Raw genomic sequence first — 24,236 nt, 5'->3', positions numbered from 1 at the left:
GGAGCAGTGCTGTGACTCTGGAGAAGAGAACAGAGATGGAGGGAGCTCATGTCTGAGTACTTGTGACTCAGGCAGGTCATATACAAGCAGGTCCTTAGGGTATCTGACCCCCTGGAGAGGAGAGAGAAGCCCCATCAGCAGATGCATCGATGCTGAGGGAGAGGTGCATTCTCTTGAGCAGCCAGCAGATGGAGTAAAGGACTTGCCCAGCGCCAAGGGTTTGCTCAGAGCCGGAGGGTGAACCACTGCCGAGTGCTTGGCCAGTGCCGCATGTTTTGTTGGTGCCGAAAGCAATGTCAGTGCCAACAGAGCTGCCAGTGCCAGTGGTTTCGTCAGTGCCATGGCACAAAGTTGATCTGGTTGGGGTGGTCAGCACCATTTTTGAAGGTCTCGCATTGCGGTCTCTGGTGCCGAGAGACTATGCTGATGCCTGCAGGTCTGCCCGTTTTAGGGTCTTTAGACATATGTTTAGCTCCGATACCGGAAGTACTCTGACAGTCCCTAGAGCTACATCTCACATCTGAAACTGATGTTGCAGGGAATGGTGTTCTGGCAGGCAGTGGGCAATGAGAGGACTTGTTTCTTCCTGTCAGCATGGGGAAAAAAATTTGCTCTTAGGACTTGGCAAATGAGGATCGGTGGACGAGCTAGCAGAGCATGAGAACTGTGCGGAGGAAGCATCTGGACCAGGGTACGATGCTGTACTCAATGATCTCTCCATGAGGAGAAGACACAGCCAAATGTCCTGATCTTTTCTGGCCCTAGCAGTCAGGTTGTGGCAATGGGTACACTTCTGCGGGACGTGACCCTCTCCCAGGCAGTGGATGCACTGTGGGTGACCATCGCTTACTAGGAAGGCCTCCTGATGGGAAATGCACCTCTTAAACTCAGGAGATCTGAGCATAAGGACAAGGGAGAAAGCTTCCTAATCAGGAAGGGCGGGAAACAGGAAAACAAAAAAAGTGTTAAGCTATGAATTAACAGAGGGTAAGAGGAAAGAAAAAAAAATGAAGGGAGAGGATGACAAAGGAAAGAATTAATTACTAAACTACATGATAAGGCATAATCTAGCAACTCAAAGGATAGGCGGGCTCTGCTGCAGATTCCATCCCAGACCAAAGGCAGTTAAGAAGGAACTGGGAGGCGGTTGATCCACACCGTGCTGTATGTACACATGCTGTTCACGGCATAAGATGGGGAGGGGCACATGTGTGATCCAACTGGCATTGCTAATGTAAATTCTCCAATCCCAGACACAAGGGACACTGACACACCTACAGTGGAGCACCCATAGGGACATCACTCAAAGAAGAGCCCTTTTAAAAAACAAAAAACAAAAAACCACCTATATAGTTATACTGGTACAACTCCCAACTGTGAAAACAGTTTTAAGGCACCTTTAATACCAGTGTAACTCATTCACAGTCAGAGAGGGAGGCTGTACCACTTTACCTATCCTGATAGGAAACACAAAGACAACATATTTTGCCACATTACAAATGCTTTGCCAGTACAGCTATAACAGCACAGCCTCATAGCACAATGACAGTAGGAGTTCTACCAACATAGTAACACCACCTTCCTGAACGACATTAGCAGTGCTGTACGTAGTGCTGTTGTAGCTGGGTTGGTCCCTGCTGAATATTAAAGAGACATGGTGAGTGAGGTAAGATCTTTTATTGGACCAGCTTCTGTTGGAGAAAGATGACCTTTCAAGCAAACACTGAGGTCTGGGAAATGTACAAGGTAAAACAGATTGTTTAGCAAAAAAGTAATTCGAACACATTTTAAGGGACCATTCAAAATGAAGTGCCCAGTTAACTCTCCAGTCATAGGGAGGAAAGGGGGGCGGGCAGGGGAAAGCTGGGTGGAGGGTTAAGTGGGTTACAGATTGTTGTAACAAGCCATAAATTCATTTTCTCTATCCAGTCCATGATCTTTAGTATCTAGCAAATATATAAATTTAAGCTCCAAGGTTTGTCTTTTGAAGGTGTTAACACCAACCTTCCCCCTACACCCACCCATTTTTTCCCCTATGACTGGAGAGGTATTAATAGTCCACATCACCTTGAACGGTCCCTTCAAATGTGTGTTGACTATTTATTCTAAACAATCTTTTCCATTTAGCTGTGACACACTGTACATTTCCTAGACCTGAAGAAGAGCTCTGTGTAAGCTTGTCTCTCTCACGAGCAGTCCAATAAAAGAAATTACCTCACCCATCTTGTCTCTCTAATTAGCTATGCTCCCAGAAGTACTCTATCGGCACAGCTATATCTACACTGGGATTTTTGCCCACATAAGTATGTGTTTTTTTTCACAACCCTGACAGACAGCAATGTTGACAAAACTTTGTAGCGCAGACCTGGCCAAAGTCCTTGCCTCAACAAGTGTAAGTGTAACTTGCAATGAAAATGTTCATGGTTTACTTTTTTCCAAATCACTCTCCTTCCCCTCATTTTTGCATTTTCAGGCAAAATAAATGAGCTCAACTTTATTTCAACTGACTGGACAGACTGCTTGAGACTGGAAACTATTCAATGACTGAAAACAAAGTAACATCAGGCATATATTAAAATTCAAACACTTTAACATGCTCATTTACAAATAGAAAACAACTGTAAGCAATGGAGCAATTAACACCAAATATCCCACCTAAGCATCTTGAGTAATTTGGAGCACATCATTAAAGTGACAGGACAGCAGATTATATAACTAGGAAAAAGATCTGGTCCTTGAGTTTGTCATATAAACTTCCTGAAGTTGATTGCAACAGAGGAAGTTCTAGTATTCCCAATATTGCTATAACTGGGGAAGATGCACCACCAGTGGAAAATTTGAGGAAAAAAAAAAAAAAAGGAAGTTTAGTGTAGATAGCCACTAGAGCCACTGTTCCAGTTATCCACTTCTCATTTACATGGCACACAGTTTTAAAGTAAAGCCAAAATTTAGCTTTAAAGAGATATCAAAGATTTTATCTATGCTCTGCTTAGTACAGTTTCTCACTTACCACTCCTCCAAAATATTTTCCTATATAGAAATCACTGAGACTGTGCAATTCAAGGTAAGTAGCTCCTAGTTCTTTAGCGAGTTGAATCCCTTCAGAAGCAGTAACACAGCTCCCTCTGTCTAAAGTGCACAGTGGACAAGTACAAGGTACTTCTGAGAAAACAAAAGATTTATAGAAGACATTTTAATTAAATAGTCCACAACACACTGGCTTGTACATACTAGTAAAGATATACATTATACTGTAGAATCATAGAACGTAGGGCTGGAAAGGATCTCAAGAGATCATCTAGTCCATCCCCCTTGCTGAGACAGGAGTAAGCATAGCTATACTATACCTGAAAGGTGTTTGTCTAACCTAGTCTTAAAAGCCACCAATGACAGAGATTCCACAACCTCCCTATATAACCTGTTCCAATGCTTAACTATTCTTGTAGTTAGAAAAAGTTTTCCTAACATGAAACCTAAATCCCCCTTACTGCAAATTAAGCTGATTACTGCTTCTCCTATTCTTGGCAGGCATGGAAAACAATCCATCACCATCCTCTTTATAACAATCTTACACATGTGAAGACTGTTTATTATGACCCCCATCAACCTTCTCTTCTCCAGACTATGCATACCCAGTTCTTTCAACATTTCCTCATAGCCTGTTTTCTAAATTTTTATAATTTTTGTTGCTCCCCTCGACTCTCTTCAATTTATTAACATTTTTTTCACAGTAAGTATATAGTAAGTAAGTAAATCAAACTAATTAATACTGGTACATGCAGTGTTGTAGCCGTGTCGGTCCCAAGATATAAAAGAGAAACAAGGTGGGTGAGGTAATATCTTTTATTGGACCAACTTTTGTTGGTGAGATAGAAAAGCTTATAAAAGCTTCTCTCTCTTACCAACAGAAGTTGGTCAATAAAAGAGATATTCTCTAACCCACCTTGTCTCTCTAATACTGGTACAGTAAGAAATAAAACATTTTCTTGCAAGTCAGAATATTAACTATCAAAAAAAAAAATCACACTAAAAGAATGTGAAGGTTGCTAAATCAAGCATTGAAAAGTTAGGAGCCACCAGCATTAAGGATGCCTGGGCAAATCTAATTCAGCCTCCACGTACTATGGAAGTAATTATATGATTCCAGCAATATGTGAGAGAGAAGCAGCAGCCCCATGGTGGCTGTTCTGTCCCCTGCAACGTGACCTGGGATATAGGAAACGTGCAAAGGAGTAAGGGGGAGCATTAACTTTATATACACTTGCACTGGGGAGTAAAGGGTCCATAGTTAGTCACGATTTTGTCCTGTGTGACTGTCTGTTCAGAACCTTGTACTATATATACACAATCTGTGCCTAGAACCTTGCATTTCCCTGGAACTACTGGTTAATTGAGGAAGGAACAACAATTTTAGCATTAGTCAATGTGGCTTTGCTTTAACTGACAATGGAAAAAAAAAAACCACCAAAACTTTTGTCCACCTATAATGGGTTCTTTCATGTATAAATGTCACAACCCAAACACGGTCCACCCACCTCAGCAAGAAGCAATTTATGCCAACAAATTTTTTTTGCTCCATACCTATTTGAGTCCCAGTTCCGTATTGTGATCTGTTTGAACAGATGGCTGTGCCCACACAGAGCCCCTCTGAAGTCAGTAGGGCTCTATGAGTAGGGCCTACTGACATGAGAGAGGCTCAGTGTGGCACAGCTGTCTGCTCAAACTGATCACAATACAGGATCCAAGCCTAAACTTGGCAAAATATTGCCTACTCCCAATAAAATGATTTCCAAAGCTTATTTTCACTATCAAAAAGAAAAAAAAAGCTACAAAGGTTCAGAGTCATTTGAAGTGATGATGCATATGTTATGAAACAAATTTACAGGAAAAAGTACATGTGTATAAGTAAAAGAATTGTCATAGCCAAACATGTAGTTAGTTAAATTAACCCTCACTTTATTATAAATCGGTCAACTGGAAGATTTATCATCCACCTATATTACTCAAGCGGTCATGTTTTCCCATGTCAATAAATTACAAAAGAAAAAACTGTTCATAAGATTTAACATATACAGAATAGCAGCTCTTTCTGGTTCACTGAATAGAGACACCCAAGTAGGCCTTGGCAAAACTGAATGTGATATCTCCAAAGTAGTTATATTTTTATGTACACAACATTTGTTTGCATATTATAAAATAAAGTTATTTTTGTTTGATTGTTTATACAGTACTGACATGGGATAGAAGTCTGCTTATGCTATCTGTCTCGGAGAGTACCCACTTCACAAATTATATCCCTTATTTTTAGTTCATACCATGTCAAATTTAAAATGCTTCCCTAAGTAAAACAGATGCAGATTTCTTTAATAAGCCATGGGTCTGAATTTTAAAGTGTATAAAAATCAGCAATACCACAATGCTTGGAAGAAGTATAGAATAAAGAATGAAAATACCAAACTATCAACATCAAGCAAATTAAAAAAAAAAAAAGCAAAAGAAATTTTCCTAGTGTAGGCAGGACCAAACACGGTACCACACATTACAAACACAGTAACGTGTGATCACTGGAGGTCTCCCAGCCAAGTACAGACCACATTTAATTCTGCTTAGTTTGAGAATTCTGAGAAGTTTACACACCATGCAGGGAGGGAGGTGCGACAAGTGCACGGGGGATAGACTCTCCGTTGGGGAACCGGTGGCAGCCCCTGGATGTGGGGCTAGATATTGCAGCACAGTCCCTGGATGGGGGAGGTTCTGGAGGGCAGTCCTTAGGTGAAGGGCTGGGTTTATGGGGGGTCAGTCCCTGAGTGGGGGACTGGATGCTGGAGGAGGCCGTCCCTGGGGAGGAGAAGGGCATTCTGCCCTGGACAGGGTACCTTGTCTCTGCATCGTATTGCTGTCATAATAATTTAAATAAATAAATAAATAAGAGAGAGAGAGAGAGAGAGAGAGAGAGAGAGATGTACGGGTATTATATATATTGTGTGGATGTAACTCACATAACAGAGAGCGACATATGCAGCCCACAATGGTAAACAGGTTGAGAACCACTGCTCTGCAATATAGAGCACACTACAGTAATGTGTTTAATCGAAACTGAGGTCTAGAGGCTCCACATCATCTTGAGTACAGTCCTGATCTGTCTCCACTTTGTAGTCAGAGGGGTTAGCCCTTCTGTCCCAGTGTCACGCACCCTAACACACTGTAGTTCTTAGTCCCTCCTCGAAGCTAACAGACTTCTAGCTCCAACAGCAAATCCAGATCCAGAGGTCCTGGTTCAATTCCTGCAGATGATGAGCCATGCAGGAGTGTTCTTTGACAGATCAAAGCATATTATTAATTTTTATTGTCTATATTCAATAACCTAAAATACATAATATTGATACTAAATGAATCAGTGTCAATCTACAGCACCTTAACACATCACATCTTTTTGTCAATGTGACAAACTCTGAAGAAAAACAAACTTTTACCATGACTGGACTGAAGATGTAATCAGACTTCATTGTGATTTACCCAACATGTAACTTCAAGGTAATATTTCAGCTGTTCATAATATGAGATTTAATACATACCGCTTTTTCTTGCGCCAACAGCAGAAATTATGACTGGAATTGTACAATGATTTAATGCTCTTTTTATCATTGGAACATAACTATCCTTTACTTCTTGAAATGAAGATTTGTCATTTACAGAGTATTTAATCACAATGATATCAGCTCCTCCAATAAGATTTTGAGAGGTGTACCAGTCACTGTCAAAAATATCCTAAACAGGAAAAAAAAATGCATCAAGCATCTTTTTTATTATTATTTATAGGCAAGAGAGAGAGTCTATACAAATATTCTTGCACATAAAAAAAATAGATAAATTATGTTTTTGAACTGACGAGATGCAACAAAGAGAAGAGTGGGTTGTGCTTTGTAATTTCTCTGTATAATTTTCTTGTCTGGGAAACAATTTGTGCACTTCATAAGTTTACTATTAATACCTGGAACCCTAAGAACAACAGTTGAAACTCACAATATTTTTAATAAGCACTGCACGCAGAAATATACATTGCTCTTTAAACCATTTAACTTCAAAATTGTATTACTAAGGAAATAAAGCAGTGCCATCATCTTCAATTGTAAAAATATGCAGCAATGTATGTGATATTGTTAAAGTACCATAGGATCTTTCTGGGTGGATACACAAACCCTTTGCTGTGTACTTACAGAACTTTTAAGGCAAATTTTAAAAGTTACACAGTTGAATACTGAATTCACTACACTGCATATTTCCACTGAAAAGCCTGCACAAAAGATTTATCACTGACACTTATCATAAGAAGGTTTACACGCTAAAGTTGTTTCGTGATTCTAATTAATTACAACTGAAGAAAAGCTCTTCTCTGAAGGCCTACCTACACAGGAATACTCAGGAAAAGTAAGGCGAATTAACTAAAGCTGCCCTCTCTTCAGAGACTGTCACCCTAGATACCAATCTACTGAGAACAGGGGAATAGTTCTCATATCCTATTTCCAATCTCTCGTATGAACCAGTTTCTCTCACAGTTAGCCTAAGGAACACTAAGCTGGAGAACTTCAAAGTGGTCCCAGCAATATGAAAGCAGCATAATAAGATCTCCCAACACTCTAAATGGTATCAAGCAGGAGAGGAAACCAAAGAACCACAGAAACCAAACAAAGGCAGGGATGAAATAAGCCACAAAGCAAAGGAGGAAGGAAAGCACGAAGCAGAAAATAAGGCAAGGTTGGCAACTTTAAGGTAGCGGAGGGCCACAAAATCCACTAAAACCCTTTGGCGGGCCATACACTTTTTTTTTTAAAATTAAAAGAACCTTATTTTATAAATGTTTGCTACAATACTCATGTGAACATGCAATTAACTGTGTATTAACAGTGTAAAACCAAAGTGTTCTTAAAATACAAGACCCCTTCATAGCCCAACCTTAAAATAAATTAAAAAAAAAAATCTTCTCCCAGCCCCCCTCGCCCCTCCCCCCCCCCCAAAAAAAATTACACACAAATCTTTCACCAACCTTTTTTCAATATGCTGAAGAGCAGGGAATTAATAAATGAAAACAACAAAAACTGAAAACATCATTCTTAGAGTTTTTTCTCCACTGCTTCCCCATGCACTCAGGCTCTGCTACATGAGGTGGAGCCTGGAACTGAGAACAAGAGCTCATGCACTGGGGCCAGGCCATTCAAATTTGGCCTGGTCATTCTCTTTCATGCCAACAGGGAAGGAGTTCTGCCACTGTGCCACCCAGCTCTGGTTACTATCCCCAGATGGCAGACAAGGGGCTGGGCACAATCACATTGTAGGAGCTGGCAGACAATGATGTTCTTATCAGATGAGGAGCTTGTCAAGCCAATCTGTGGCAGTCTCATCGGCAAAGTTCAGAGCCCTGAGATCACCACAAATATGATCAGAGGGTAGCTGTCAGGGTTGAGACATTGTCTTTGGCCATAGCCTCACATGGGATCCCTTCTTTGGCCCCAGGTGTGAAAGCTGGCTGCACGTTAACCCTGGCCCATTCAAAATCTGTTCAAAAGGGCCCATGAGCAGCATGGCAAATCAAAGCCGGCTACACACATGGTTAGGTCAGTTACAAGAGGGGAGCCACTGGGAAAGCAGTAACCAGAGCCAAGTGGAGCAGAGCCCTGCTCCAGCAGGAATGACTGATGGATGGATGGATGGGCCAATGACAGGCACTGCAACCCAGAGCATGGGCTTCTGCTCCCAATCCTGGGCTTCACTCCAATCCCCACAGTCACACACTATGCTCCAGCCCATGCCGCCTAGTTCTAGTTACTTATTCTCTGTTGATGGAGGTGAACCCTACCCTCACCCTCTGCTTTGTGGGGGGGAAAATGGGGCCTGGCCAGAACCTGTTTCTCACATCCCAATCAACCAGCCACTGGGGAGGCAGTAACTGGAGCTGTGTGATATGGGGCTGAATCAGAGCCTGTTGATGGGGAAGCAAAGTGCTCTGAGGCAGCAGCAGCTTTACTAAAAGACACACCTCTCAGCGACTCAGCTCAATTAAGAAAATAAAAAAATTCTCAGGCTGTGACCTCACATATGGGCAGGACAAATAAAATGATCTGGCAGGCGAGGAGCAGTCCCTAAGCCACTAGTTGCTCATCCCTGAGGTGGAGGGAGGGAAGAAAGATAGAAAAGTGCAGAGGAAAAAGGAGGACAGAACAGAGGGCTCAGAAGGAATGGAAAGGAAATCTGTGAATTAACTTGTGAAGAACAGTTCTTGTGAAGGGAGTTTGCAGGAATGAGAGTATTGAAAATGGAGAGGAGAGAAATAAAAGGGAAGGAAAGAGAAAAGGCAACGAGAAAACAGAGGAGAGAGGACAGGAGAGGAAAACGGAAGTTAAGAGGTAGGAATAAATGAAAGAAAAATCACTAGAACATACAGGTGCGACTGTTTTAATTCTAACTGGAATCATAGAATCATAGAATTCAAGATCAGAAGGGACCATTATGATCATCTAGTCTGACCTCCTGCAAGATGCAGGCCACATAAGCCGATCCACCCACTCCTTAGCAAGCGACCCCTGCCCCATGCTTCGGAGGAAGGCGAAAAACCTCCAGGGCCATTGCCAATCTTCCCTGGAGGAAAATTCCTTCCCGACCCCAAATATGGCGGTCAGCTGAACCCCGAGCATGCGGGCAAGACTCTCCAGCCAAACCCTCTGGAAAAGGTTATATCATACCATTGACCCATTGTACTATTTACCAGTGTGGCACTTAATTGACCTATTGACTAAGCCCGTTATCCTATCATACCATCCCCTCCATAAACTTATCTAGCTTAATCTTAAAGTCATGGAGGTCCTTCGCCCCCACTGTTTCCCTCGGTAGGCTGTTCCAGTATTGCACTCCCCTGATGGTTAGAAACCTTCGTCTAATTTCAAGCCTGAATTTCCTGACTGACAGTTTATATCCGTTCGTCCTCATGTCCACATTAGCACTGAGCTGAAATAATTCATCTCCTTCCCTGGTATTTATCCCTCTGATATATTTAAAGAGTGTAATCATATCTCCTCTTATCCTTCTTTTGGTTAAGGAAAACAAACCGAGCTCCTCAAGTCTCCTTTCATACGAAAGGCCTTCCATTCCTCGGATCATTCTAGTGGCCCTTCTTTGTACCTGTTCTAGTTTGAATTCATCCTTCTTAAACATGGGAGACCAAAACTGCACACAATACTCCAAATGAGGTCTCACCAACGCCTTATATAACGGGACTAGCACCTCCTTATCCCTACTAGAAATACCTCGCCTAATGCAACCCAAGACCGCATTAGCTTTTTTAACGGCCACATCACATTGCCTACTCATAGTCATCCTGCGATCAACCAGGACTCCTAGGTCCTTCTCCTCCTCCGTTACTTCCAACTGGTGCGTCCCCAGCTTATAACTAAAGTTCTTGTTAGACATCCCTAAATGCATAACCTTACACTTCTCACTATTGAATTTCATCCTGTTACTAATACTCCAGTTTACAAGGTCATCTAAATCTCCCTGGAGAATATCCCGATCCTCTTCCGAATTGACAATACCCCCCAACTTGGTGTCATCCGCAAACTTTATCAGCCCACTCCTACTCTTGGTTCCCAGGTCAGCAATAAATAGATTGAATAAAATCGGACCCAAAACCGAGCCTTGAGGAACTCCACTGGTAACCCCCCTCCAACCGGACAGTTCCCCCTTCAATACTACCCTCTGCAGTCTCCCCTTTAACCAGCTCCTTATCCACCTCTGGATTTTCATTTCGATCCCCATCTTTTCCAATTTAACCAGTAATTCTTCATGCGGTACCGTATCAAACGCCTTACTGAAATCCAGATATATGAGATCCACCGCATTTCCCTTGTCTAAAAAATCTGTTACTCTCTCAAAGAAGGAGATCAAGTTGGTTTGGCACGATCTACCTTTCGTAAATCCATGATGTAATCTATCCCAGTTTCCATCGGCCTCATGCTCCTTAACCAATCTCTCTTTTAAGATTTTTTCCAGGACTTTGCATACTACAGATGTTAGACTAACAGGCCTATAATTCCCCGGGTCACTTTTTTTCCCCTTCTTGAATATAGGAACTACATTAGCTAATCTCCAGTCAGTCGGTACAATCCCCGAATTTAGGGATTTATTAAAGATTATCGCTAACGGGCTAGCAATATCTCTCGCCAATTCCCTTAATATTCTAGGATGAAGATTATCCGGGCCCCGATTTACTTCCGTTAAGCTGTTCAAGTTTGGCTTCTACCTCAGATACCGTAATGTCTACCCCATATCTTCATTCCCATCGGTCCCTCTATCACTATTCCTTAGCCCTTCATTAGCCTCATTAAAGACCGAGGCAAAGTATTCGTTCAGATATTGTGCCATTCCAAGATTATCCCTAATCTCCACTCCGTTTAAAGTTTTAAGCGGTCCCACTTCTTCTTTCTTGGTTTTCTTCCTATTTATATGGCTAAAAAACCGTTTGCTATTGGTTTTAATCCCCTTCGCTAGGTCCATCTCCACTCGTCGCTTTGCCTTTCTCACAGCTTCCCTGCACCCTCTGACCTCAATAAGGTAGGTTTCCTTGCTGATCCCTCCCATTTTCCACTCCTGGTACGCTTTCTGTTTTTTCTTAATGACCCTTCTAAGACGCTTGCTCATCCAGCTCGGTCTAAAACTGCTACCTACGAGCCGTTTCCCCCTTCTCGGGATACATGCCTCTGACAACTCCTGCAACTTCAACCTGAAGTAACCCCAGGCGTCATCTGCCCTTAGATCCCTAAATATGTTAGCCCAGTCCACTTCCCTAACTAGTCGCCTTAATTTAGTAAAATTAGCCCTTTTGAAATCATACACCCTAGTCTCAGATGCACTATTGATTATCCTCCCATTTATTTGGAAACGAATTAGCTCATGATCACTCGAGCCAAGGTTGTCCCCTACAACAATGTCCTCAACAAGGTCCTCGTTACTCACCAAAATCAAATCTAAAATGGCATCCCCCCTCGTCGGTTCAGCAACCACTTGATGAAGGAATTCATTAGCTATCACGTCTAGGAAAAGCTGAGCCCTATTATTATTACTAGCATTTGTTTCCCAATCTATATCCGGGAAGTTAAAGTCCCCCATGATCAAGCAGAATGTATTGATAACCTCAAAAATATAGTTTGTTTTAAAATTGTTAAATTAGTTTGTGAATTAACTGCTGTGTTCATGTAAGTGAAACGAGTAGCAATATAGTGTTTGCAGATATTTGTATTAACTCCTAGATAGCTCCTTACATACACCTCACGCCCACCTTAGGCAGCAACACTCTTGACATTCCAGTTCTTGGCCATCCCAACTAGAGACTGGCAATCATACAGAGTTCTGCAATAATCTTGTAAAAGGAAAACTTCTTCTAACTTGGCACCAGAATCCCATATTTATTTTTGTTCAGCAACTTAACTTGCACAGTTGTGGATCATCATATTCAAATGGATTTATCCTAGAGACAAGGCTTCTCACACCTGAGATGAGTCACAAAAGTTATGCTGGACTGCATATTCAGATGGTGCAAACAGAGCTAATACAGGGGCAGCTGTAATATTAAAGTTGATATTCACTAATACAGATAAGATCAGGTGCCTTTTCTACAAAGAAACTACAGATGGCTTCAGTCTTATTAGTGACCACCATACATTAAACATCAACCAATAGTTAGCACAACCATTTACAATCTCTCCAGGCCACTGAGATAAAACTTGTGGCAGACAAGGCCAGTTGAACAAGTCACAAATGTCAACCATCTGGCTTATGCCTGACAATGGCCCTTTTATGTCTAGTCTTAGTCATAAAGGAATGTGAGCAGATTCTTTAGAACTATTCACTCACTAAATCTGCCAAATCCCATTCACCAGCAGGAGCAATTACAAACTCTCAACCACCATAGGCATGTGGCATTGAAGTGGCACAGTCACCAAATATACCTACAACCTTCAGCCTGCAGAAAACAGAAGTCCCTAAGGGATCCATCCTTGAAAATAACCCAAATAACCAGAGACAGCCTCAAGCGTAAGCAAAAACTGCTCATCCTACTGTTCTCCACACTTCAAAGGGCTTGTCTACACTGGCACTTCACAGTGCTGCAACATTCTCACTTAAGAGTGTGAAAAAACACCCCCCTGAGCGCTGCAAGTTTCAGCACTGTAAAGTAGCAGTGTACACAGTGCACCAGCGCGGGAAGCCATGTTCCCCACACTGGTAGCTACTCCCTTGTGGAGGTGGGTTTTTTATAGCACTGGGAGAGAGCTCTCCCACCGCTGGTGCCGCAACTACACGGCAGCGCTTTAACGTTGCTAGTGAAGACATGCCCTGAGAAACCTCTCACCTGCCCCAGCTGGGGCAGGTGAGAGCAGAAGTTATAATGGTAGCATTCCCAGAAGCATGAAGTGGGTGACAACAGTATAAGCCAGGGGTCTCAAACTCAAATGACCCCGAGGGCCGCATGAGGACTAGTGCATTGGCCCGAGGGCCGCATCACTGACACGCCCCCTTGCTGCCCCTGGCCCCACCCCCAATCCACCCCTTCCATGAGGCCTCACCCCTGCCCTGTCTCTTCTCGAAGACACGCCCCCTTGGTGCCCCTGGCCCCACCCCCAATCCACCCCATGAGGCCCCGCCCCTGCCCTGTCTCTTCCCGAAGACCTGCGGCGGCGGGGGGTCCCCGCCGCGGGTCTTTGGGGCACTTAGGCGGCGGGTCCCGGAACGGAAGGGGCCCCCCGCCGCCGAAGACCGGGCTGCGCTTCGGCGGCGGTGGGTCCCTCTTTTCCCCACCCCGGCGGGTCCCGCTCCCCACCCCGGCCCCGGCGGGTCCCGCTTCCCTTCCCTTCCCTTCCCCCGGCCCGGCCCCGGCCCCGGCGGGTCCCGCTTCCCTTCCCCCGGCCCCGGCGGGTCCCGCTTCCCTTCCCCCGGCCCCGGCGGGTCCCGCTTCCCTTCCCTTCCCCCGGCCCGGCCCCGGCCCGGCCCGCTTCCCTTCCCTTCCCCGGCCCGGCCCGCTTCCCTTCCTTCCCTTCCCCGGCCCGGCCCGGCCCGCTCCCTTCCCTTCCCCCGGCCCCGGCCCCAGCGGGTCCCGCTTCCCTTCCCTTCCCCCGGCCCCGGCGGGTCCCGCTTCCCTTCCCTTCCCGGCCCGGTCCCGCTCCCTTCGCTTCCCTTCGCCCGGCCCGGCCCGGCGGTCCCGCTTCCTTCCCGCCCGGCCCGGCCCGCTTCCCTTCCCGGCCCGGCCCGGCGGGTCCGCTCCTTCCCCGGCCCGGCCCGGCGGGTCCGCTTCCCTTCCCCGGCCCGGCCCGGCCCGGCGGGTCCCGCTTCCCCCTTCCCCGGCCCGGCCCGGCCCCGCTTCCCTTCCCCCCTCCCCGGCCCGCCCAGGCCGGCGGCCCGCTTCCCACCCGGCCCGGCGCAGCGCTCAGCCCAGAGCTCCCAGCCCCGCCCCCTCCCCACGCGGCTCGGATCGGGGCGGGGCTCAGGCCCCGTTGGAGCTCCCAGCCCCGCCCCCTCCCCATGCGGCTCGGATCGGGGCGGGGCTCAGGCTCTCGGACGGAGACTCGGCGCTCTATGCACCGAGGCTCCAGGAGAGGGGCGGAGGCGGGAGCCTCCGCTTTTCTCTTGGGGGGCCCTTGCGGAGCCCGGGACAAATTGCCCCCTTTGCCCCCCCCTCTGGGCGGCCCTGGGGAGCTCCGCGGGCCGCATGTTTGAGACCCCTGGTATAAGCTGCCACTGCTGTTCAGTCACTGTGATCCTACTGTCTTCAGAATTGACGTTTTGGTTCTATTAAGACACTCAAAAAGTTCATACGATTATCAAACTCAAATCCCTGAATGTGTGACCTCTCTCTGCAAGCCAGGCAATAGGACATTCTTCTTATACCATTCTCCAACTATTCACCAACCCACCTTCCCATTTATCCTACTGATCTCCTACAGCCTCTTAAGTAAGAGTTCAATTCTGCAACGATTATTCATGTTGAGTAGCACTTATTCACAGGACTGGCCCCACTGAGGTCACCAGGACACACACACACACACATATATATACACACACACGCACAATTATGTAATGGGTGAGAGACTTTCAGAATTTGGATCCTCAGTTTCATTTGAATTTTTTGATTAAGCAAAATAATTGATCAAAAAACAGGCTACCACTAGAAAACAGAATGCTAACTAGCCCAGTTTTAAGCCTTAAACTACCAATGCTTCATCATGCATTTCTTACACTCAAAACTTCTGCAGACACCTACAGAAATTGTGGGTGTGCAAGGAATGCAGTATCAGGCCCCATATAATATTATTAAATTGAAACTAATGAAGTTGCCAGATGGAACAAACATTTAAATAACCATTTTTTAAAAAGAACACTGCTCTGAAATAATCACAAAAAATAGAGGAGTGCTGTTTCACAGAAACAGAGAAATCAGTCCATTTTTGCACATAATGAAAAAACTAATAGCTAACAAAAGCTGAATTTAAACAGTATCAATTTGTTTATGCTTTCTGATTTAGAAGCTTATTTTCTACACTGGCTCATTCAGTATTTTTGTTTTCTATTAGATTATTTTCTTCAGTAAAAACTGCATAACGAAGTTGAAAAATACTACCTCCACATAGATGCAATAGATAGGGGCTCTGCTAATGAGGGTCTTTTATTCCTGTTCCTCTAAGAGACTGTCAGTATTTGTTTTGGTGGTTGTATTTTAACATTAGATGTAAACTTCCAATCTTTTTAAAATTAATATTTAAATTGGTTAAAATACCACTAATCATCAAAATAATTTGAAAAAAAAAAACAACGCTGTATTTGGACTGAATTAGGAGTGGCTACAATGTTGCATGCAGAACATAGTTTCAGAGTAGTCGCTTACCCAAAGAGGACAGTCATGTACCACCAGTCTGACATTTCCAAACACACAGGCTTGATATTCAGTAAACACAGGGTTTCCAGTGTGGTTGGCAGAGTTCAGCAGCAAATTGCTTTCAGTCTCTGAAATGAGAGCACTTCTCCCAAGATAGGTCCAGATCAGACTTGATTGCTGATTGTCTTCAGAAAATCCATCTCTCTCATTTCCAAAGGCTACAACATGAACAGACCTAAAAACAGTAACAACAAAAAGTGCTATTAGCAAAGATTGGGGGAGGAGAGGCGAGAATGGGGGGGGGGGGCGCTAAGAATATCCTTTCATATCAAAACAAGAATATTAATCCTTCTCTAGCCTCTTCTTTCACCAGACTAACACTCCAGGAGTCAACACTGAGTTACATACATCATCTCAAATCCAATAGCAGGAGAGTAAAGTGGAAAGGAGTGCTGTAAATGCTGCTTGCTTTATAAATCACCAGCTTGTTTGGCTTTTTATTTGTGCATTTCCATATGTAGTTTCACAGATGTAACCTCAATGATTCTTGTCACATATTCAGTGGCTTCAGTGTGTTTTCAGTACTCTCTAACCTCCTGTTCAGTCCTTCAGCCCCTGCAAGTCAATGAATATAACTGCATGTGACAGCAGCAGGACAAGCCCTTGCTGTTAATCTGCTGCTGTTGTAGGTGATTTCAGCACATATCCTTAGCAGCAGGCAGCCCCAGGCTGAGCTGCTGCCTCCTGACGTCAACCCTACCCCAAGAGCATAATTCATACAATGAAGAGACTTGACATTTCTGCAGAATCAACATAATGTGGCCAGATCAGCAAAGAAAGACAAAGGCTCTTCAGCAACAGCTGCATTCGACTGCATCGAAGGGAGTTGATTATATACTGCTTTTTTGCTGCTGCCGCAAGGCAAAAAATTACATAAATGGCTGGCAGTGTGCTCATATAATCTGTATGAAGACAACCTTCTGAACTATGAAGATCCTACCCAAATGAGGGCAGCCCCCGCTAAGGAAAGACTGCAAAAAGAAGAATGAAGTATGAAAGGCTGAATCTTTCTACTTAAGCAATTCAGACTTTTACTTGTAAGAAAAGTATTTTTAACAGTAGGCTGAGAGCTATAGAAAATCTAAAAGTGTGTTTCAGTGCTAACACACTGTTAAACCCCATTTTAAAAGGGCCAATTTTTAGATCTAATAAAAAGAAGCAACATTTTACCTGTGTGAGGAAGCATATTTTTGCCAAACAGAGTCAGTCTAAAATGAAATGGTTTCTACCAAATAGCACTGCACATATTATGGTCTAAACACATGTAGGTGAGGGGTTTGGTATGTGTGTAAATAACATGGTAAATATAAAACTGATTATAGGAGCAAATTCTCCTCTCAGTTATGCTAATGTAAATCCAAAGAAAAAACATTAAGTTATGTGGAATCACTCAAACACAATCATTCATAAAATGACCAATGGAATCAACAAAAAAGTTCCCACTGCAGAATCTGGATTATTTAAAAAACACTAATGCAAAATTAGTAAAATAACAGAAAACTGTATATGAGATACTAAACATAAATATCAGTACACAAGTTTCATACCAGTCAATTGTGAATATCCATACTGACTGGCTGGACCATTTATATAAGCTTCAGTGTCTGACCCTCTCTACTTAAGTCAATGGGAACATTACTAATGACTTCCAGAGGCACAAGATCAAGCCCTAACATATATGAAACACACATGACAACACCCAAAAATATTTAATACCTATTATAGCAATGAAATAAACTCTAAAAATCTTTCCTCCTATTTGAATAGCCTTTATAAACTACAAATATTAGACTTTTACAGCAAGAGACACCAAATGGTATTTTTCTCAAAAATGTCCTCTCTCTTTCGTCCTACTTCCCAGTTTCTCTCACCAGGATTAACTTTTGCTTAGGAAGCTGAAAGACCATTGATGTAGTTTCCGCTTTGAAATCTGGTTGCCCTTTCTTGGTAGTTCTTCTCAAGGGACACAGTTTCAAAAAACAAACAAACAAAAAAAGTCATCACATTTCTCATTTGGCTCTCAAACTAGTTGGCAGTGTCACCTAATACATCCTCCATTAGTAGCAACTGACACTGGATAAAAAGTCAAGTGAGTTAGTGCCAAAACAATGCTTTGACTGTGTCCATTAATCCACTTATATAAAGTAAGTAAAAGTAGCCTTTGGAGACTGAAGGTCTGAACAGAAGAGCAGGGGGTTGCAACATACTAGACTTACGGTAAGACCAAGGTTGGGGAAAATGTTTGAGTGGAATGTTTCCGGTAACCATGCATTTAGAAGCATGAACTGTGACTAACCAAGAACTCTGAAAACAGGTGACTATGAGAATAACCCTGAGGAAAGAACTGTAATGTGAATGAACCAGAACCCCAGAGGATGACTGGGTTTGAGACTGTGACAGGTTGTGTGAATAAAGTACACCCCCAAAAGGGTGAATTTAATTGACCTAGTTCAGTGTGTGGGCTGTGTGAAGATTTTCTCCACTCTGCTTAAACGGTGCAGTTCAGTCATTTTATGAGCACTGTGTCCTGGGGTTGAGCAGGGAGGGGGAAGGAACTGGATGGTCTAGAGCAGGATGACCAGAGGGAACTCTCATTCTCCACTTCCCTTACCAAAGAGTAGAGATTACAAGCAAAATCTCTTACATTTTGTCTGTATTATCTTTTCTATGGAGGTCATTATGCATTGGGCTGCCTCCTTCAAGGTGACTTCCTTGTGCAAGCACAGCTGAGGAATTCCCTGGCAGTACAACTTCAAGGCAACAAACACTCCCAGGGCCTGGGGGAGAACTGTCATAAAGAGTTGCTATAAAGACCCAGGGCTTCAGACACCCCTAATCTTCTACAGGCACTTCGGGATTCATTGATTGGGGTAAGCCCTGTAGGGGGAACAAGTTCCAGCACCCAATGAAACAACATAGTAGAAAATGTTTAAGGGAATCTTTCCTGAATTTTCCTCTCCAATCCCATTACATGGTTTTTTCTATAGGTGGGGGCTATCCAATGATCTGCCACAAAAGCTCATTGAAATTTTAATACTGTAAATAGTATTCATACATACTTAAACATGTATGTATGATCTAACAAACGAAATCAATGAAAGTGATTTTGTATAAAAATTTATTTACATGCAAGCATTTTAATAGTCTCATTTAAGGGAAAAATTCACTCCTTTCCGGACAAAGCCTGGGTAATTAAGTTTTGTGTAAGGAACTTGGCTGGGGTTGAGTGTAATAGAATCTTTCCTTCCCCCTCACCAGCACGTGCCTAGGCCTAACAGATTCTGCCCTGTGGCCTGGAATAATGGTACACCCTCTCCATATCCCTACACAGAGGTTTGGATTTTTAGATCTTCACCTGGCAATCTATAACACAGGGGTCGGCAACCTACGGCACACGAGCCAATTTTGTCTGGCACGCGACTGCCAGCCGGGGTCCCGGCCGCCGGCCCTGCTCAGTGCGCGCGGCCGTCTGAGTGAAGCGGGGCCGGCGGCCGGGACCCCAGACTGGCGGCAGGTGCGCCGCCTGGGTCCTCCTCACCGTGCTGGGGTTCCGCGGCTCCCGGGAGTGTGAGCCGCCACGACTGCCCCTCCTGCAGCTCCCCCACACACACACACACTGCCTCAAAACTCCACGTGGAGCCAGCATCTCACCGGCATGGGCCTGGTAAGGGGAGTCCCGGGGGGCAGTCAGGGAGCAGGAGGAGGGTTGAGAGTTCTGGGGGTTCTGTCAGTGGGTGGGGAGTGGTTGGATGGGGCATGGGAGTCCCCCAGGGGTCTGTCTGGAGGCAGGGCTGTTCATAAGGGTTGGGGCAGTCAGGGGACAGGTAGGTGGCAGGGTCCCGGGGGCAGTTAGGGTGGGAGGGTCTCAGGAGGGGGCAGTCAGGGGACAAGGAGCAGGGGGGTGGGGGGGGAGTTGGGGGTTCTGACCGGGGCAATCAGGGTGGAAAGGAGTGGATGGGGGCTAGGGCAGGGCTCTCCCCTCTTTTTTGATTGTTGAAATATGGTAACCCTAGGCGAGGGGGGAGCCAGGGAGCATATGGGGGCTAGTGCCCACATACATCCACTGCAGCCTACAGGCGCCCCCTGGGGGAGGCGCCGGGCCGCAGCCTGGGCAGGAGGGACGCAGCTGCTCCCCGCTAGCGGTGCCACCGCTGCCTTTGCAGGGCTGCTGCCCCCCTGCACCACGCCAGCTCCTCCATGGCTGGGGCTCGCTGCTGCCACAAGCGGGACGCTCTGGCTCTCTGGTGCCCCCAGAAGGTGACTCCTCCCTGCCGAACTGCTGCAGCGGCCCAAGCCCAGCAAAGCCAGTGAGTGGACTCAGGGCGGGGGCCACCTGGGTTGGGTTGGGAGGGCTCACAGGGGGGCTGTGTACCCTCCAGGGGAGTTCAGGGGGCAGGGAGGGGGGAACCTGGTCTGGGGAGCAGCCCCTGGGGTCTATAAAGGCTCATTGGGGATTTGCCCCTCAATGAACCGATGTGCAGGGTGGAAGTTTCGCCTAGGTGGCAAAATATCCTTGCACCGGCCCTGCCCCAGGGGGTGCGTGCACCCCAGGTTAAGAACCACTGCACTAAACTGATAAGATCTGCATTTTAATTTAATCTTAAATGAAGCTTCTTAAACATTTTAAAAAACTTGTTTACTTTACATACAACAATAGTTTAGACTTACAGAGAAAGAGAGAGATACCTTCTAAAAACGTTAAAATGTATTACCAGCACGCGAAACCTTAAATTAGAGTGAATAAATGAAGACTCGGCACACCACTTCTGAAAGGTTGCCGACCCCTGCTATAACATTTTCTTCCACTCCCACCTATTCAAGCGTGGCAAGAACTTTAACTATGGAGAAGGCTATCACCAGGATTCCACTAGGCTAAACACGTACTTTTCTTGCACAGTAAGTCAGCTGTTCCCCCAGTCAGAAATCTCAGATTGCCTGTCACTAAATTCTTCCAAAGCCTGACCTCTACTCATCTTACACATACCTTCCTCCTCCTCATAAGGTGAAAAATTAGCTCCTCTTTTTGTAATGTAACTGACCATTTCCTATTAACATGGACTTGCAAGACTAGGCAGAACATTGCTCAAGGCTTCCATTTAAAGCAAAAAACAAAACAAAAAAACCCCACACAAATATATACATAGTAGACTTCTGAACTTTGCAAAACACAGTGCTGAATTTAATCTTTGTGGGTCATATACTAGATCTGAACTTTGTCCATCAATTATCAAATACTTTTAAACTGCCTCATCTCTTGTGTTTTTATTTTTCATTTCAGGTCAGAGATATTGCACTACCCTGCAGTGTGATGGGAGCCATATAATACAGTAGTGCCTCTTGGGCTCAAATATTTTAGCAGGACGTAGAAGAGGCCACACACAAAAGGTTCAAGCAAAAAATCAGATTTATACATATTGCTCATGTGCAGTGAACTAAACACTCATTGTTTTTACCAGACTGAATTGTCACAAAAGGTCCAGAAGTCCTTTGTAAAAATTCTGTATTATGATTAAAGTAGTATTTATCATTATTAGATCCAGTTAAATGTTAGAAATGTCCTCCTGGTGATTTTACATGGCATATGACACTAATTTCAAACCGGGAATCTTGAATACAGATGCACTATGCACAGGATAAGTCCATTTTACACAACTACATGCTCTATGGTAAATTAGCAGCTATCATAGCAAATGAGGTACACTACATTAATATCATAAATTAGAGATGCAAAATCTTACTAGCTCTAGTACATAATCCTGCACTTTGAGGGATGTTCTCACTGTGTAGAGAATAATCCTGTTTTCTGTACAATACCATTGTTCTCTGAGTTCTCATGGAAGGAATGCAATATATTACACATTATTAAATGAATCTTCTGAAAGTATATTGATATATGTAATCATAATACAGAAGATTTGGAACACTTTTACAATGTTTTCCCTTAAAACATTGTAAAAAATAATCCAAAACTAATATTTATTGCATCTTTTTAAAGGAAACCTCCAACCACATTTTCATACTAGCAATTTGAAAGTTCAAAAAGCACTCCACGTACTATGAATGTATTTGAAAATAATGTTTGTAATCAGACGTTGTGTTTCTAACCCTACTGGGGACAATATCTTCATACTAAAAAGTAATTAAATGTTACCTCTATGTGTGATTTAATGTTTCATATTTGTTATACCGGGGTAGGCAACCTATGGCACACGTGCTGAAGGCAGCAAGCAAGTTGATTTTCAGTGGCACTCACACTGCCTATGTCCTGGCCACCGGTCTGGGGGCGCTCTGCATTTTAATTGAAGCTTCTTAAACATTTAAAAAAACCTTATTTACTGTACATACAACAATAGTTTAGTTATATATTATAGACTTATAGAAAGAGACCTTCTAAAAACATTAAAATGTATTACTGGCATGTGAAATCTTAAATTAGAGTGAACAAATGAACATTCGGCACACCAGTTCTGAAAGGTTGCCGACCCCTGTGTTACACCAAAGCACTCAGAGCCCTTTTGCACTAGACGTTGTTCTATTTTAATACCGGTTTAACATGAAGAAAAATTTTATGTTTAGTTTTGAAAATAGTTATTGCAGCTACAGGAATTGAGTAATGTCACAATGAACATCGCAACCAGCAGACACTTGTTGTTACAGCTGCCAGATGAAAGCAAAATTGTAAAACACTGGGCCAGTCTTCGGCAGAAATCAGAAAACAATGACTTATCTGATATCAGTGACATTTAAACAATAGATCATCAAATTGTCTCAAATTATTTCTGCTGATGTATTCACTGGAAATCTGTCAGACAAAAAGATGAACAGAGACAGATGTTCTTGGTTGCTGACGAGGGGAAAATATTAGTTTTGATGGAGAAAAGGAAAGTACAGCTTAGTCATGGATGAATACTTCATTTTCCTAGAGGTAGTGGTGTTACCAGTGGTCTTTCAGATAGGACTTTAAGTGTCCTTTACTGCAGAGAAGACAGAGCTTGGTGCACTTGGTTAGTGTGTGATTTGACATGAATTCAGAAGAGCTGACAGTTCTCCTGGTTATCTGATCCTGCATTCTTTATGCACACAGAGATTCCACTGATGTCAACTGGAGTTTTGGGTGCGCAAGGAATGCAGACACACAAAGATTCCCCAAAACATTTAACAAGAGGAGTAAGAAAGCATTTCAAATTACACATTTATTACATTATTATTAAACACAGTTCTCTTTTTCTGAATGAAACAAAATAAAAGCTTACATCGGGCTTGGTTTTAGGGAGCCTGCCATCAGGAATGTTCTTCAGATACAGGATGTGTCATAAACCAAGCAGCAGCCTTTCCTCACTTCAGACAAGTATTGACATAAATGTCCCCAACTGCATGTCAATATTTTGAACACTAGAGCTGGAGAACTGAAATAGCATCATGAGTTAAAGCTGTGTAAATCACAAGTAACTCCATGCACGTCAATGGAATCACACCACTGTAAAGCCCATCTGAGTGGAGTCGGGTCTGGTGGGCCTCCCACCTTTGTTAAACAAACAAAACCCCAGATTGTCTTAGTACACTGGGCAAAACAGACCTACCTCAAAAAAAAATATAAAATCCACCCAAAAAAAAGCCACGCCAGAGCAACAGCACAGCCAGAGACAGAAACTCTTCACAAGGCTGGCCCAGATTATAGGAGCCAGGGGCTCTGTCAGCTCAGGAGGGCGAGGCCCTGAGCCAGCAGCCTGGGCATGGTAAAAGCAGGAGGTGGCCTCTTAGGCTACAGCCCTTCCCCACCCAACTTCACCCAGCCCCTCTCGGGCCCCGGACACCCAGCGCACTCGACAGGCCAGAGCCGCGCGGAGCAGGCAACCAAAAGCCTCCGCCCGAAGCCTCAGGGGCCAGCGGCGCGGCGAGGCTGCCCCGGGGGCTTCGGCAAAGACTGGGCCAAGGCGACGCAGCAGCGTCAAACCCGGGCTGCCAGGCAGCCGAACTTCCCCCGCCTGCGCCTTAAACCCTCTAGTCTCCGTCCCCTTCTGCGGGAAGCCGCCGAGCACCGGCGACTCAGCGAGCCCAGCCCAGGCACTTCGCCCGGCTCTCCCGTGCCCCCTATTTTACCTGCGTGCTCCCAACGCGCTGCTGCGTGGCAGGACCTCGGGGCAGCGGAAAGCCGCTTCGCTTCGCTCCCCTCGGCCGGAGAACTTGAAACCGCCCCCGTCCCGCGCAGGCCCCCCGCGCCCCGGGCAGGGAATCGCAGTCCGTTCTAGAGCATTCTCTGCCC

General features: G+C 44.5%; 1 protein-coding gene across 4 annotated transcripts in view; it reads right to left on the bottom strand.

The window, feature by feature from the left end:
- Window positions 1-24,230, bottom strand: part of RHOBTB3 (Rho related BTB domain containing 3) — a 59,667-nt gene extending 35,437 nt beyond the window's left edge. For all 4 annotated transcript variants that reach the window (XR_005600130.1, XM_039543325.1, XM_039543326.1 and 1 more), the window contains exons 1-5: window positions 24,074-24,230; window positions 23,227-23,379; window positions 15,923-16,148; window positions 6,576-6,768; window positions 3,011-3,162 (exon numbers count right to left, since the gene is read on the bottom strand). Coding sequence is in view for 3 of the 4 variants with exons in the window: in XM_039543325.1 (XP_039399259.1) it covers window positions 3,011-3,162; window positions 6,576-6,768; window positions 15,923-16,148; window positions 23,227-23,255 (600 nt within the window). In the remaining variant the exon portion in view is untranslated. The remainder of the gene's footprint in view (window positions 1-3,010; window positions 3,163-6,575; window positions 6,769-15,922; window positions 16,149-23,226; window positions 23,380-24,073) is intronic.
- Between the last annotated feature and the right edge of the window lie 6 nt (window positions 24,231-24,236).

The sequence above is a fragment of the Mauremys reevesii genome, linkage group 6 (assembly GCF_016161935.1).
Source record: "Mauremys reevesii isolate NIE-2019 linkage group 6, ASM1616193v1, whole genome shotgun sequence".
Taxonomy (NCBI): Eukaryota; Metazoa; Chordata; order Testudines; family Geoemydidae; genus Mauremys; species Mauremys reevesii.
The sequence above is the reverse complement of the archived record's forward strand: the minus strand, read 5'-3'. Positions and strand labels throughout refer to the sequence as shown.